The following is a 17,593-nucleotide window of genomic DNA, read 5'->3' as shown; positions in this document are numbered from 1 at the left end:
GTCTCAGGAGACTATGTAGTGAGGGTTGGTAGAAGCTCTGAGCATATGCTTTAAGACCACCAAAGTTCTCCTGACAAATAATGGGTGGGAATTTCACATATTCTTTAAAAATCTCTTTTGGACTGCTTATATCCCCCCCCCCTTTTTTAAAGGGATGTCTCAAAGGTTAAACATAGAACAAACAAGACCAAGTCCATGGTCTGCACTCCAAAGCAAGGATAAGCAGCTCTACTCTCTCTAACCTCTGCATTTTTGTCTAAATCCTTCCTACTTAAAGCTACAATTCCTCAGCTCCCCTTGCACCTTCACCTCAGGTTTGGTCGGTCCCACATGCCATTCTACTCTCTGTTCTACACTGGCAAAAACAAACAAATACCAGATAATCTTTTACAATACATTTGTCATCACGTACTAGTTGGAAACCATTCTAGTCTGAGAAACAAAACAAACCCTCATGGAAAGACTGTATGATCTCAGATTAAATTCTGTGTTTCAGATTCTTATTACCAGAATCATTCCTCTATGCTTCTCAGAAATGCTCCAAGACTTCTCTAAATTTATATGTGGGAACAGCACATGTCAACACAGGTACCAGTTAAAAACCTCTAAAATATCTGATTGATGCTTCCCAAATACTTGATACTTCCTCTCTCTGCTTTAAGTGCACTTATTTTCTTTGGTCAAATGTAAAATAAAATGGTATGAAAACAGGTACTATTAAAAAGCCACTGGTCTAATCCTGCCTCCTGACCTAACTCTGCCCAAATCAACTGGCCTGAGTAACAGAAGGTAGCATCTCAACAGCCTACTCACAGGGCTGAATCACTGCTGCAGAGCAGGCACTCTGGACTGATGAAAGAGCTTACTTACCCTATAATGAAGATGAAGAGGAATGACTTGCTCAGAGTCATATGCAAATCAGTGAACAAACCAGATTAGAACCCAAACCAACTGGCCGATATTTCGGTTTAATTGTAAAGTCAATGGTAATTTGTATTGAATACAATGTCCTTAACTGGTTTATGTGGCTTCTTCTAAGTTTTAAATGATTTTTAGTTTGTTTTCAAAAAAGCAGTTAAAGAAATTTTCTATTTATCATCATGAGGAACAGGTCAAATGGAACAGTATACCAGTGTATTTTTTGTGACTATATTTTCATTCATAAAAACATAATGTTAAATTCTCCCCACAACAGCTGGGGGCCGTAGTGAGGAGGCTGGACAGATTACCCAGTAATAGCAGCAACCAAGAATTATTGAGCACGTGGGATGTGCCACGCACTGAGATAAATTTTTGACGTTCCTTATTTCACTTGATTCTCACAGCCACCTCAGAAAGTAGATTCTACTAAATACCAGTAAAGAAATTTGGGATTAAAAAAGGACATTATGAACAAGAAAAGAATACACGTGAGCGACACCAGAGTCCATGATATTACATATACCTTAATTACACATGAAATAAAGACCAACATTGTCCATCAAATTGACGTGTATTTATTGCACAAATTTCCCCTAGAACTGGGAGGTTATTATAATACAGGTGTACATTTGAGAAATGTATACAGAACAAGGAACAAGTATGTACATTTTACATATCCCATCATCTAAATAACTTAGAGAAAGCAGAACCATCTCATAAGACATCCACCAGAAATAGGCATTATGTAAAATCGTTTTTTTTTAAGTGATCATCCCCAGTGTATGCCAACTGCAACAAAATGAAATCTGTGCTAGTATGTTTATTGCACTTAACATTTTCAAACTCAATATTAAGACTTATTAATAAAAGCCAGGAATATTTCAAATCAAACTAATTAGTTTATATACAAGGAAAAATTAGTTTTAAATCTATAATGTAAAAGATCCCTTTTTCATTTCCTGTTGCAACAGTTTTTTTTAATTTCCTGTTGAAACAAACAGGTTTTTAAAATATGTAACACATATATGTCTGTACCATAGGAAGTTGAAAAAATTATTTTGAACAGGCCAAAACTCTTTTCACATTTATCATAATGATCACACTTTAAAGAAGCAGCAGCTCATTCCTTGGGCTTTGTGTAAGGAAAAACAAGACTATGATGAAGGTAGTAGAAAGTACAGAAGGTTAGGAATTATAAAACTCAGGAATCCTATAAGGATTAATGATTCTATAAGAAACTATAGGCCTCTTCCTTCTGAGCAAAGCTTTGTTTTTGCTGTTTTTTTTTTCTTTCTTTCTTTGAGAGAGAGAGAGAGAGTGCGAGCGCGCGAGAGAGGACACAAGTGGGGAGGAGAGGGAGAAGCAGAGAGAACCCTGGGATCATGACCTGAGTCGAAAGCAGACACTTAACCGACTGAGCCACCCCGGTGCCCCGCAAAGCTTAGTTTTAAAAGGGAACGGTAGCATGGGCCATCCATTTACTGAAGACTAGATTTTCTAAATGATAATTAGAGATTTCAAATAGGACTTCAAATAGTTTGATGATTAATTAAAAAGAGGAAACAAGCAAAAATAGACATTATCTACCTGCTATATATCATTCTGAACTACAATCAAAAAATAATGTACAATGGCCCACCTATGAATCTGTCTATATCCTGAATTCTGCCAAACAGATTGATTCATAGAATTCCAAACAGTAAAAGAGGGAAGAATTTCAATAATTAATGGAATAAGAAAATTAAGCCAAAGAAAATAGATCCATAAATACTCTTTGACAGCAAGTCATCCATGGGAGACTCAGGTACTAACTGGGACCAGGTGATACGACACAGGGGCAAAAGTGATTGCAGGCACGATTTCAGGTTTACACTCCATAAAAACAACTATTTCTTGTCTAGTTGAAGATTTCTTGAATACATAAAGAACAAGGCAAAATGTGACCCAACACTATAAATTCAAGGCCAAAGACTAAACAAACCACAGAAATTTTCCTTAATTACTGAAAATTCAAACCTCAAGAATGAATGTATTATACAGTAATTATACTTAGTAAGAGAATAAGCAAGTGGGTTTTTTAAGCTAATCAATTAATTATAATGAAAACAGTCCATGAAAGCAGAAACCAGTTTCACGTCTAGCATTAAAAGTATCTTAGATCAGATAAGTAAAGAATAAACTATAATGTAGTATTCAAGTAAACTGAGGTAGTAGAGCATACTGAAAACTTTATCTACCCATCTTTCTATTTACATTACTTACACGAGTTTGGTTCCATATTAGCCTTTCTCATAAGCAACACTCGACAATATATACAAAAACATTAACAACTGAAAAGTCAAAATATCTGAAAAAAAATTGTATTTTGGAAGGGAGGGGCTGTTAGAGGAAAGAGAATAATTTTAAGAGTTAATGAGCTCTTTTAGTGTAAACTGAATATTATGAAGCAGTGAAACAAATATTCAGTTCCTGTGGGGTTAAGAAGGGCTGATACTGAAAGCAAAGGCCTTGGCTACCTGAGCACTTTTAAAGAAAATATTATTTTTCCCAATGCTTTGGTGTAATCTTTAATCCTAATTTTCATTTATTAAATTAGATGCATGTAAATATGTAAATATTAACATTTATAAGAATTAGCTTATACTTATAAACAAAACAAATGATACAAAGTAGTATTCTTATTTTGGGAATCTACATTCCTCAGCCTTAAAAAAAGATCGGCTTTAGTTATATTTTAGGGTATGTGAACAGAAAATCCACCAGAGAGTAACATTTAAACACTATGTACAATTGATACTAGTTGAAAATATTATTTTAAAAAAGGGCATGTTTACCAATCAATCTTGTATTTCTACCTCTGCTTTTTTAAAAAATAGATACATATGTACACTTGGGTGGATAGCATACACACATTTACACTCATTATTCTTGATTTATTATAACTAACAGGCTGTTTAAAATACTTTGAGAAATAACCCAATATTCGCTATTTTGAGTTGAAAAACGAAAGAACAAATAATCAAGCTTTTATAGATCTATCCATACCTTAGAAATAAGGAATTAAAACTAATGAAATGACTTTTTGAGCCATTTAATCGTGAGACATCCGCTGCTATTTATGAGTTTGGCAACACGGGAGTGATCGTATGAAATTCCTTGATGTTATTCATTTAGAAATTTCTATGCTTTGGCTTTTTTAAATGCTTTCCCTCAAAATAATTTATGCTGTTTTAGTTTCTCTTGGTTAAAAGTATACCACCACCCAAAAGTCCAGCCAAAAGGAAAAAGCAATCCAATGATCACACAATATGTACTGCAACGCAAGATACTCAGGCATTTGACTCATTCAGATCGAAGTCTAACAGGGAAAAAAACTGCCATAAATGAATGTTGCATCTACTTCCTTGGTTTCTGTTTAACTTTCTACCGAAGTTAATTTCTAACAACCTTTATATTAAAGAAGTATCTGAGCAACATATGGAGAGTGAGTGCTTGCTACAGCAGCCAGAAGAGGAAGATCACTGGATTCAATCCTGAAATAAAGAAAACAAAAATCTCAGTTTAGGCTTTCTGTGTCTTACAGGCAGTAACTGCTACATACCGTATCTCAGCAGTCAAGAACCTAGGCCACTCTGGCCAAAAGGAAAAGGGTAAGAAGAGAGTTGAAGATAACACAAACTGGAAATGTTTCAATAAGTAAAAACCAGAACAAAAGATTTTTTTAGAAAGAAAGCCACTGAAACACAATAGTAACAAAGTCATGGATGTAAGAAAGCATCTCACTGATCTGCTAATAGACCAGGCATCAGGGCAAGGGACAGTATCTTAAGAAACACAATAAAGTCTAATAATAGAATAATTGTGTCCACCCATACTGTTTTAGATACAATGTTTTTATAGAAGTGCATGGATGGCTCAGTCGGTAAAGCGTCCAACTCTTGGTTTTGGCTCTGGTCATGATTTCAGGGTCGTGAGACAGACCCTGGGCTATGCGCTCAGGGCAAGTGGAGACCACTTGAGATTCTCTCCCTCTCCCTCTGCCCCTCCCCCCTCACGGGTGCTCGTTCACTCTGGCTTTCTCTCAAATAAATAAATAAACAAACAAACAAAATCTTTTTTTAAAAAAAAAAGTACTGGGAAGAAGTAATGGGAGCTTCTTTTTTCTTTTTTCTTTTTTTTTGCTATGGAAGCTTCTTAAAAATACATCGTACCATGAATAATTTATAGGAAAAAAGGGGCCAATAAATATTTAAAAAGTTATGTAGATTTATTCACAGTTAGAGAATAAATCTGAATAAAATCACATTACACTTTTTCAGCTAGTTGCTTGACAAAGATGAAGTTTGGCAATAGCCAGCAGTAGGAAGAGTGTGCTTCCTGCTGTCTGCGAGAATTTATTCTGGTATTTTGGATAACCTTTAGTATTACCTATCACAATAACTAACAATATCCATCAAAACTTTAATACACAGGGGCGCCTGGGTGGCGCAGTCGTTAAGCATCTGCCCTCGGCTCAGGGAGTGATCCCGGCATTATGGGATCGAGCCCCACATCAGGCTCCTCCGCTAGCAGCCTGCTTCTTCCTCTCCCACTCCCCCTGCTTGTGTTCCCTCTCTCGCTGGCTGTCTCCATCTCTGTCAAATAAATAAATAAAAACTTTAAAAAAAAAATTTAATACACGTGTCCTTTAACCAAAAATTCTATTTCTAAGAATTTATCCTACAAACTTCAAAGATTTATATTCATTCCAGTATTGATTTATAATAGCACAAAACTTGAAAAGAAAATCTAAATTCAACCACATAATGAAATGGTATACAAAAAGTAGCGAGATAAATCAGTATGTACTTAAATGAACATTCACAATATATTAAAAGGCAAGTTGCACAATGATATACAGAAAATAAACCAATTTATACTTTTTATTCCATATATTTAAAAATTCTGTAAGAAGAGACAATCCGTTCATTGTGTTTGGGTGCGGATCAGAAGTTTGGGAAAAGACACTGACAACTTAATTTTCATTTTATGCCAAAATGCACTATAAAATTTGGTTATATGCATATTACATTAAAAACTAGTTTAAATTTTTTTTTTAAATGAAGGCATGACACACACAGAATCATCTATATCCAATCTACACGATGAGGAATAATATTAATGAAAGAATTTAATTTGGTTTCTGACACAGTTGCTTTTTGATGTTGGTTCTCTCTCCCTTCTAAAAAGCTTAATTTAAAAAAGTTCTAGCTTGTTTCAATTTATGCAACTAGGATTTCGGAAATAATTCACACACACACACACACACACACACACACACACACAAATAGCCATAGAACATAGGCAAAGTTCTATGTTCAGAATATAATGAAAAGGGGCTAATCAATGTTTCCCACCAATTTCCTGTTCCTCCTTTAGTTAGCATTTTAGAAAATGTCTTCTCCCCAGGGATAATTGCAAAGTAGACAGACATAATATAAAGATAATGGAGAAGGAGTAATAATATGTAGATAATGCACTACCACCCACAGAATGGTGTTACTTCAGTCAGCTCTTTGGATGGCAGCGCAGATGCTGGGAATGATGAGTTTACAACATATGTAAATTACAAGTTTCTCAACGTACTGTAATGGTATAAGGGACATCAGCAGAAACCAAGGATCTGCTTTTATATTGTATAGAGCAACCCAACTGATAACAGTGTCCAACTTCTAAAAGGCAATTCTAGGGAATATTCTTTGCCTAAAGAAAGTGCAATGAGAAAACAAAGCCACAAACATACCCTAGAACCACTCCTAGCTCCTTGACGTGAACACGCATTTGTCCCCTCAGGTACTCAGACAGCATTTTGCTCTTGAAGTATAACTCCTGTAATCGGTCTTCAAGATGCATTACACACTGCAGTTAAGGGGGAAACAAGAACCAAGTAAGAAAATGGTTTCTAACTCTACGTAATGGCAAATTCCAAAGCATCGTTGTTTATGACAATTCAGTTTAGTTATTCCTGCATAAACCAAAACTTGGAGCACATTTTTAAAGCACATAATTTTAGCTAAAGGATTATAATTTTTTTCTAGTTAATATCAAAGATTTAGATCCTACAGAGTTTTTGTTTAAACGTGGTAAATTATACATAATAAAAAATTTACCATTTTTACCATTTTTAAGTGTACAATTGAGAAGCATTAAGTACATCCAAAAGGATATGAAATTATCAACACTACACACTTCCAGAACTTTAAAAAATGTTTTTATTCCAAATCTGATAAATATAACACTCATAAATTGATGCATTTCAAATGTATTTACACAGGAAAAGCTGCATTCTGCTGTGGAGAGTTAAAGAGAAAAGCTGGCAACAGCTCACAGAACATGCCTCAGTAGTCCTTACTAAAAGAGAGATATTTCTAAGCCAGAACATTAAAAACGAAAACACATACAAGTCATTCATTATCAACTAACTCGCTCAATTTAATAAAATAGGTGATTTTGCATGTGAATTGATGCTATACATTTAATAGTCCATAGTGTGTGGGACTCCTGATCTCAGGGCTATGAGTCTGAGCCTCACATTAGGTGTGGAGCTTACTTAAAAAAACACCAAACTCTTAATAAAAACCCACTTTCTTCTTGGAAAAACAAAATAGAAATCACACACACACACACACACACGTATATATAATTTACATATATCTGTGAATTTACCATATTACCCATTTTTTTTAAGTAAGCTCCATACCCAGTATGGAGCACAAAGCAGGACCTGAACTCACAACCCTGAGATCAAGAACTGAGCTGAGATCAAAAGTCGTATGTCTAACTGACTAAGCTACTCAGGCAACCCCCATATTACCCATTTTTAAGTATACAATTCAGTGGCATTAAATATACATGTTGTGCAACCATCATCGCTACCCATTTCCAGAACTTTTCTTCATTTTCCCAAACATTAACTCTGTATCCATTATATAATAACTCCTCATTCCCTCCTCCTCCAAGCCCTCCGTAATCTCTACTTTCTGTCTCTATGAATGTGCCTATTCTAGAGACCTCATTTAAGTAGCATTCTGTAATATCTGTCCTTTGCACTTATTCTACTTAGCATAATGTGTTCAAGGTTCATCCATATTGTTTCAGAATGTATCAGAATTTCATTCCTTTTCATGGCTGAAATATTCCATTCTATGTATCATACCACATTTTGTTTATCCATTCATTTGTTAATGGACATGAGGGGTTTTCAACTTTTGGCTATGGCAAATAATGCTCCCATAAACATGATGGTACAATTTTTTGAGTCCCTGCTTTCAACTGTCTTGAGTATAAACCCAGAGGTAGAATCGCTGGATCACAGGGCAATACAATGTTAAACTTCTTGAGGAACTGCCAAAGTATTTTCCACAGCAGCTGCACCATTTTACATTCCCACCAACGATGCACAAGGGTTCCAATTTCTCCAGATTTTGGCTAATACTTGTTATTTTTGTGTTTTTGATCACAGCCACACTTATGGGTGTGAAGGAGTATCTCACTGTGGTTTTGATTTGTACTTTCCTGAAGATCTTTTCATATGCTCATTGACCATGCATACATCTTCTTTAGAGAAATGTCTATTTTTAAATTGAGTTTTTCTTTGTTATTCTGGATACCAATCTCTTTGAACATATAAGATTTACAAATATTTTCTCCTGCTCTGCAGGTTGTCTTTTCCCTTGTTGACAGTATCCTTTGGCGGATAAAAATTTTTGGTGGACATGGACAAAAGTCCCATGTATCTGTTCTTTACTTTTTTTTTTTTTAAAGATTTTATTTATTTATTCGACAGAGAGAGAGACAGCCAGCGAGAGAGGGAACACAAGCAGGGGGAGTGGGAGAGGAAGAAGCAGGCTCATAGCGGAGGAGCCTGATGTGGGGCTTGATCCCGGAACGCCGGGATCACGCCCTGAGCCGAAGGCAGACGCTTAACTGCTGTGCCACCCAGGCGCCCCTGTTCTTTACTTTTGTTGCCTGTGCTTTTGGTGTTAAATCCAAGAAATCCCTGCCAAATCAAATGCCATTAAGATTATCCCCCATGTTTTCTTGAACAGTTTTACAGATAGTTTAAGCACTTAAGTTTCAATTTAAGTCAGATTCAAGTTTGTGTTCATTTCTGTTTATGGCATAAAGGGTTCAACTTCATTCTTTTACATGTGGATATCCAGTTTTCTCAGCATGATTTATTGCAAGGGCTCCTTTCCTCTTTGAATGGTCTTGGCTCCCTTGTCCAAAACCAACTGACCATATAAGTAAGGGTTTATTTGGGGGCTATTATATTCTATTGGCCTATATGTCTGTCCTTATGCCAGTATCACACCGTTTTGATTGTTGCCACTTTGTAGTAAGTTTTGAAGTTGGGAGGTGTGAGTCCTCCATCTTTGTTCTTCTTTTTTATGATTGTTTTGGCTCTTCAGGTCCCTTGAGAGACCATGCATTTAGGATGAGTCTATTTCTTAAAAAAAAGGAAGTCATTGGGATTTTTTATAAGGATTGCACTGAATCAGTATATTAGTTTGGGTAGTACTGTGATCTTAATAATACTATGTCTTCCAATCTATGAACACAAAACGTCTTTATTTATGTCTTCTCTAATTTCTTTCAGCAACGTTTTCTAGTTTTCAGTATACAAGTCTTTTGTCCATGGTAAAATTTATTACTAAGTAATTTATTCTTTTGCTGCTATTTTAAGTGCTTTCTTAATTTCCATTTTAGACTGTTCATTACTAGTGTATGTAAATGGAACTACCTTTGCATGCTGATTTTGTATCTTGTAATTTTGGTGAATTCATTTTTAGTTCTATCAGTTTTTTTGTGGAATCTTTAAGTTTTCTACATTTAAGATTATGTCATCTGCAGAGATAATTTTACTTCTTCCTTTCCAATTTGGATGCCTTTCATTTTTTTTTTAACTTAGGTAGCTTAGGTAACTTTTTTAATTTAACTGCTCTGGCTAGGGCTTTTTTTTAACTTAGGTAACTTTTTTAACTTAATTGCTCTGGCTAGGGCTTTCTAGTACTCTGATGAATATAAGTGGTGAAAGTGGGCATCCATGTCTTGCCCGTGATCACAGGGGTAAAACTTTCAGTATTTCACCAATGAGAATAAGGTTAGCTGTGGTTTTGTCATATGTGGCCTTTATCATGTTGATCTACAGAGGTTTTTAAGTAAGCTGTATTATATTTGTCCTACCAAGAAAAAAAAAAACTTTGAAAGTTGGAAATGATGTCTTCAGTAAGAGGTTATTCAGTATTATGAAGAGGTTCATACAAAGTTCTGATAGGACAATGAGGCTCTGGAAAGCACTGGCATACAGCACAAAGCTTTGGGACACTGCATGTCCGTCCATACCTTACATGAAACTAGTCAGGCACTAAATTCTAGCTGCCGAAACCATACAATATATAGATATGTACATATCCCCTTCTGTCTTAGTCGGCTTGGGCTGCCATTACAAAAATGGCACAGATTCAGTGATTTAAACAACAGAGAATTATTTTCTCATAGTTCTGGAGGCTGGAAGTGTGAAGGTCAGGGTGCTAGCATGTTCCAGTTCAGGCATGAACTCTCACCTGGGCACGCAGACTGCCTCTGGATCTGTCCTCACAATCTCTCTTCCTTTTCTTAAGAGATCCACGAATCCCATCACAAGGGCTCCACCCTCATCAACTAATCTAACGCTAATTACCTCCCAAAGGCCCATCTCCAAACACCATCATACAGGGTGTTAGGGTTTCAACACGTGGATTTTAGAGGAACACAAACCTTCAATCCATAACATGGACATGTTTCCGGGAACCAGCGATGAACTAACAGCAATATTCAATGTAGGCACATACTAAATAACGTTCAGTCACCTATCAGAGTGCTGAATAATTTAAGCCTTATACATACTTACAAAATTTGGAGACAAGTTATGTTTATAAAGCTGAAGAGTGGAATGAAGCAGGTTGGACACAAGACTGGAAACCAATACTTCCTTTCCCAATTTATTATCTGTCATTCGTCTCTGGCTACTGGCCACTTGAACAGTCCATTTATCCATATCTGCTATAATACAGACAGCTTCTGCTATTGGTTCATCCAACACTGGATGCTGGAAAAAAGAATTCACCTTATGATAAGCAAATGAAGTTTTCAAATAAATGTTAATGAAAATAAGGCAAGGAAGAGATATTAAACAAAAACAGAATAAAAGAATATTAAATTCTGGTAGCTATTGCCAAAGAATCCTTGACAATGGAAAATGGAATATTTAATTAACTCAGTAATAAATACCCTGAGATACCTTATAGAAATCATCACTGGGGGCACCTGGGCGGCATTGGTTAAACATCTGACACAGGTCATGATCTCAGAGTCAGGCTCCACACTCAATGGGGAGTCTGCATGAGATTCTCTCTCTCCCTCTCTCTCTGCCCCTCTCCCCCCCAACAAATAAATCTTAAAAAAAAAAAAAAAAGGAAAAAAAAGAAATCACTGTAGAGATTCACTGCCAGAACTTTGTACTCTTAAGTTTTTATTTAAATATTTCAACATTTAAACATTAATATTTAAAAAATAGATACAAAAAGAATTCACATGAGCAAGTCATAGGTAAGGTTCTGTACTAACTAGCCCAACTCGTCAGACATTAATTTGCTTGAGCACCTCAAAGGCTATCATTTGATTACATGAAATACCTTGCTGCTTATGTTCCCTGGGTTTTCCTATTTTACCACAATGTATATCCACAGTATGGCTAACAGCAATTAAAAAGGAAACAAATCACCAGGTACTAACATGGCTTCCAAGGGTTAAGTCGGAAAAAAAGTCATTAAACACCCAGACACACGTGCACACATACACCCACATATGCATATTATCTCCATCCCAGTTACATTTTTTTAATTAATATCTGTATCTAAACGAGAGAAAATAGAAAATGAATAGAAAAATAATAAATAGAAAAATGTAAATACTCAAATCAGACTCTATCATGAAGATCTTTGTGAAGTATGGAATATTAAGAGTATGAATAATGATGCCTTTTTGCTTTTATGTATCTTTATTCTGTTTGAATTTCTATCAGAAGCATTTATCTAAATGATACTTTTATAATTAGAAAGTTTAAGGCACAATGAAAAATACTTTAAACTAACATATACAAATAAAAGGCCCACAGGATGTGGCTGTACCCCTGGGTTCTCATGGTTTATACACAAAGACCAAAATTGACAATTAAGTACAAAGCACCACTATCAAAAAGAAATGATGGTGAAAGAAAGAAAGAAAGAGAGAGAGAGAAAGACAGGAAGAAAGATCCTACAGTGCTTGATATTTCAACATCTTCCTATATTTGGTAAGCTAAGGATTTATTCACCACTGGCCATACAGAATAGCAGTCATAAAATTGAGATTAAAAACTGTGATTTGAAATACTTGGACCCAGTGGCCTTTTTCCTTTCAACTTGTACTGTTACAATTTTATAGCAAAGAAAGTAGGTTTGCTCCTTGGCAAACCTAGGTTTGGCATGCCCAAAGGCTATCCCTTTGCCCAGTAAATGAACAACCACTATGAATAAGGCTTTTGGCTTGATGCTAAGTAAACAAAGACAATGGAGCTCACAGTCCTGTGTGGGAGATAAAAATAAATACAACTGGCTATAAAAAGACATATGTGTAACAGACAAAACAGATCTCAAATGCTGGGGTATCAGAGGAGGGCAATAATGGGTTCTTGTGTGAGTGAGAGTTTCACAGTAGAAGTGACACAGGGACGTAACATTTAAGTACGGATTGGACTGCTGATGAAAAATCAGAGAGGAATATGGATAATTCTGTAAGAGAGAATATCATGAGAAGACTTAGAGACATAAGTAGATGCATGTGACTAAATTAGTGAAATGTGATACTGTGAAGTGGTGAAGAAGAGAAAGGCAAAGAAAAAGCCTGGAAAGATACACTGTGAAAACTTTCCATGAAACTCTATACTTGGTATTTGTTTTTATAAAATAGTACTCAAATATTTCTTATTCACCTCTTACCAAGAATATAACATTTTTCAATTTATCAACTTAATTACTGAAATATAATTTTGGAAATGGTACAGACATCTAAAGATGTAAGGTATACTTTACATTTTTAAGAAACAAAATAACAGTAAACATTTTAATGTAAGTATTTCTATGGTTATAAAAGAAAAATAAGGCAGGAGGCATGATCAAATAACCAAAATGGAATAACAAACTGTTAAAGGCAGACACTACTTTCAAAAGCAGTAGGCATCTTTAGGAGATGATATTTATGAAGGGGGTACATCCATTATCCTCAAAAGGAAATGCCTGAACAGATAATGAGGAAATGACTACAACATACACCTTGTTTAAAAGGTTACAAACCACTTTAGAAATTAACTTTATAGCCCTTCAATCAAAAGGCATGTGGCTAAGATTTTTCTTTTTTTTCCCCTTTTTTTCCCACAAGTCTTTATTTACATTCCAGTTAGTTAACATACAGTGTTAATATTAGTTTCAGGTGTACAATATAGTGAATCATCCCTTCCATGCAACACCTGGTGCTCATCACAACTAGTGCACTCCTTAATCCGTATTACCGATTTCCTCTTCCCACCTCCACCCATTCCTCTCCAATAACTACCAGTTTGTTCTCTATAGTTAAGAGTCTGTTTCTTGGTCTGCTTTTCTTTTTTGTTTGTTAAATGATTTATCTAACCAAAACCAATAAAAGCTACCTTTTGGTAAAGAAAAGGAAAATGGTTCCAAGTCAGGAGTCTCCCAAGGGAGAATGGCCTAAATACCAAGCTTATGATCAGAAATAATTCAAATCAAAATTGCTTTAGAAGTTGTTGAAGGGGGGGGGCAGTGCCAGTCATTCATTCTGACTGCTTGTTTTCAATGGACTGTCATATGCCATGTCCCAATCAGATAAAATTTCTGTTTAGACAATCCCAGTCTTTCTTTTCATCATCAACTTTTGGAAAAGAAAGCTTGTAACAAATGGGAGCATATTCTCAAGTAAGACCTTGTAGTGGCTTCCTCCACAATCTTTACTGAGCTTGTATCCAGCTTCAGATACTTCCCAGTCATAAAATGGAAGTAATTTATGTGAGAGAGAAACAGTAAATATAAAGCTTTATTTTTCTTAAACCTTCTTTTCTGAGTTTCATGACTTCTATAATACAAATTCATCCACAACCCTACCAGCCTTTTCTCTCTCCGAGGCATTTCAGAATGTTATGAATGTTTTGATGGTTATCAAAACAAGTATTGGCAAGGCTGTGAAGAAAAGAGAACCCTTGTGCACTGTAAGTGGGAATGTAAATTGGTGCAGCCACTATGGAAAACAGTATGGAGGTTCCTCAAAAAATTAAAAACAGAACTACCATATCCTCTAGCAATACCACTTCTAGGTATACATATATTCAGACATGAAAACAGGCTATCAAAGAAGTATCTACACTCCCATGTTCATTGCACCATTATTCACACTAGCCAAGACATTAATAATTGAATGGATAAAGAAGATGAGATACACACACACACACACACACGCACACATACACACAGAGGAATAGTACTGCACCATGAGAAAGATGGAAACCCTGCCATTTGCAACAATACAAATGGAACTTGAGGGCATTATGCTACGTGAACTAAGACAGAGAAAGACAAATACTGTATAATCTCACATACCTAGAATCTAAAAAAAAAAAAAAATTAATTAAAAGAAACAGAGAAGAGATTGGTGGGTGATAGGGGCCTGGGAGGGGAGGATGGAAGAAATGGGTGAAGTTGGTCAAAAGGTACAAACTTCCAGTCATAAGACAAGTAGGTTCTGGACATGTAATGTACAGCATGGAGACCATACTTAACAACACTGTATTGTATATTTGAAAGTTGCTAAGGGAATAGATCTTAAAAGTTCTCATCAAAAGAGGGCTCAGTCAAATATCTGACTCTTGATTTCAGCTCAGATCATGATCTCAGGGGTCTTGAGATCCAGCCCAGTGCTGGGCTCCTCACTCAGTGGGGAGTCTGCTGGAGAGTCTCTCTCCCTCTCCCTTTGCCCCTCCCCTGCTCAAGTGTACACACTCTCTCTTTCAAATAAATAATCTTTTAAAAAAAAGTTTTCAACACAAGAAAAAAATGTATAACTATATGAGGTGATGGTTGTTAACTAAATTTAGTGTGGTAATTTAATATACATATATTAAATCATGTTGTACTCCTTAAACTAATACATTATATGTCAATTACATATCAAAATAAAACTGGGATAAAAAAAGTTGAGCAATAGGAGAATGGTAAGAAAAACTAAGCTTATGACAAAACCTTAGTAACCAATAAACATTAGAAGCAATGTTTACAAAGTATGTTAATAATATGGGGAAATTCTCTTACATCAACTGTTAATAAAAGCAGAATTCAAAACATTAAATATAATACCATATATATACAGTAGGTATACATACATATATACACATACATACACATGTATTTTATATACATGTATAACTCATAAAAATACATATTTATGCATAAAAATGTAAATTTTAGTTTTACTCTATAGCAGGAAAATTGTGGCAAATCTAGCTAAAAACAAAGTTTGTGAAAAAAATTAACAAAACCCTATATACATATCTAACATATATAAAAAATGTGTATCTGTAAAAAATGTGTATATAGATAGATAGATATAAAAGGCCGTAGTTACATATGTATACGCACACACATAGAATAACGATGACAAGATGTAAGACAGAGAGTACCTAATACATACAAAACACAACACACTATAACTCTGGTATATAAACATATAAACATTAGTATCACTTTCATTACAGCCAAGGAAACTGAGGTTCTATAAGATTAAGTATCTCGTCTTAAGAGACACAGATAGGAAGTGGCCAAGTCTGGGTTTTATCAGATGCCACATACTATATAATGACTAGAAGAGGTTTTTACATTAAGAATGGCTGCTATCAAAAACTAATGATGTACTATATGCTGGCTAATTGAACATAATAATGCAAATAAGTTAATTTAAAAAAAAGAATGGCTGCCAATAACTGGTAGAGCTGGGAAAAACTTGTTTAATCTTTCAACACATTTCAATCTTTTATACAGTAAATATATATTTAATTTGGTAATAAGAAAAATGCCACTTTCTTAGAAACTGAGGAGAAAAAGAAAAGACACTCTACTAATACAGTTCAGAAGAATAAGATTTTATTTTTTTAAAAAAAGTACTATCCTCATGATTTATCTATTAAAGGGCTCCTATGGGGTTTTCCATGTAGGCACATAAGAAATAGTTCTCATGTTAAATGTGATGGTGATAAATAATAAGCACACAATTAAAATCATTAAATATAAACTTTATACATCAATAGAGAAAAACGAATGATAAAAAAAATCCAACCGGTTAGTGCTAAGATTAAGTCTGGTATTTTAGTTTTCACTTCTTCAAAATTTTCTGTGATCTGCTTTGATAGTAAAATATGTTATATAATTAAATGAAAATATAAGAGGGAAAGACTAGAAACCCAATTACAAAAACAGAGGGCAGAAGACAGAAAGCTCTTACTTTTTACCATAGTGGAATGATTCCAAGAGCAAAAGAAGTAGGACTACTAATATAAAAGTCTTGCAAGCTTTGTTAATGCCAATTTTGCTATTTTATTTATATCGACCTTTGTTCATCTGTTTTAGAGACAGTGTTTTGTATATATTAAGCACAGAAGCTTAAGAGCATTGCTGAAGAACAGGCAGATCAGGACTGATTTCTAGCTCTGCCATCCCCTATCTAATGTAACTTCAAACAGCTCTCTGCGCTGTATCTGAAATACAGAAATGATAAAAGTACCATAAAATTAAGTGAGGTATTACGTTTAAGTACCTGGCACACATTAAGGCTATAATAAAAATTAAATGCTTATTATTATTATTATTATTACTATTCCTCCTATTCCTAAGGTAAAAACCCTTTAAACTGAAATGTTTTGTCTTCAATAGGAGACAGTCACCCCTTGCAATTCCAGAGGCAACATTAAAGAACATAGTGTGTGCTAACGGGTATAGATGGTGAGGAAAAAAAAGAGACTGAACGACTGATATCAAGCATAAAGAAAGACAAGAGGGCACAAAGAGCATTATAAGGACCCACATCAGATTTCCTAACCAAGTATTTCAACAAATACTTACTGAGTACTCTGTCAGGCAATGGGAAGACAGAATTGAAAAAAAAAAAAAAAGAAAAAGTTGCTATACTCTGAAGAACAAATACCATTCACTGATATAAATTCTTTTCTGTGAAGCATTAAATTACTTCATTAGTATCTTCCTCAGGCATTTATTTTTTTATGTGTTGTACTATACTTATTCATATACGTATGTCCCTTACTTCCTCCATTACTGAGTAAATAACTTCAGGTCAGAAGCTATTTCTTTTTCATCTATATATCCCTTGGACTATCAGCACCATGTTCAGAACACAGTATGTCAGTATTTATCTGACTGGTGTTAAAGGGTTGAGCAAGATGCCTTTTAAATATAAAGAACATGAGTTTTGATAAGTTTTCCTTCAAACTTTGTTTTTATATAGATTTTTCTGAATTTCCCTACTATACAATAAAACA

The 17,593-nt window shown here is 34.9% G+C and overlaps 1 protein-coding gene across 2 annotated transcripts in view; it reads right to left on the bottom strand.

Annotated features, from left to right (window-relative positions):
- Positions 1–1,480: 1,480 nt before the first annotated feature.
- FNIP1 (folliculin interacting protein 1) overlaps positions 1,481–17,593 on the bottom strand; it is a 151,367-nt gene continuing 135,254 nt past the window's right edge. For both annotated transcript variants that reach the window (XM_040622497.1, XM_040622496.1), the window contains 3 exons: positions 10,853–11,050; positions 6,704–6,819; positions 1,481–4,454 (listed from right to left, as the gene is read on the bottom strand). In XM_040622497.1, the coding sequence (XP_040478431.1) occupies positions 4,376–4,454; positions 6,704–6,819; positions 10,853–11,050 (393 nt within the window). In that variant the 3' untranslated portion in view covers positions 1,481–4,375. The remainder of the gene's footprint in view (positions 4,455–6,703; positions 6,820–10,852; positions 11,051–17,593) is intronic.

This window comes from Ursus maritimus, unplaced genomic scaffold, assembly GCF_017311325.1.
Source record: "Ursus maritimus isolate PB19 unplaced genomic scaffold, ASM1731132v1 scaffold_5, whole genome shotgun sequence".
Taxonomy (NCBI): domain Eukaryota; kingdom Metazoa; phylum Chordata; class Mammalia; order Carnivora; family Ursidae; genus Ursus; species Ursus maritimus.
Note: the sequence above shows the minus strand (reverse complement) of the source record. Positions and strands in the feature narration are given on the sequence as shown.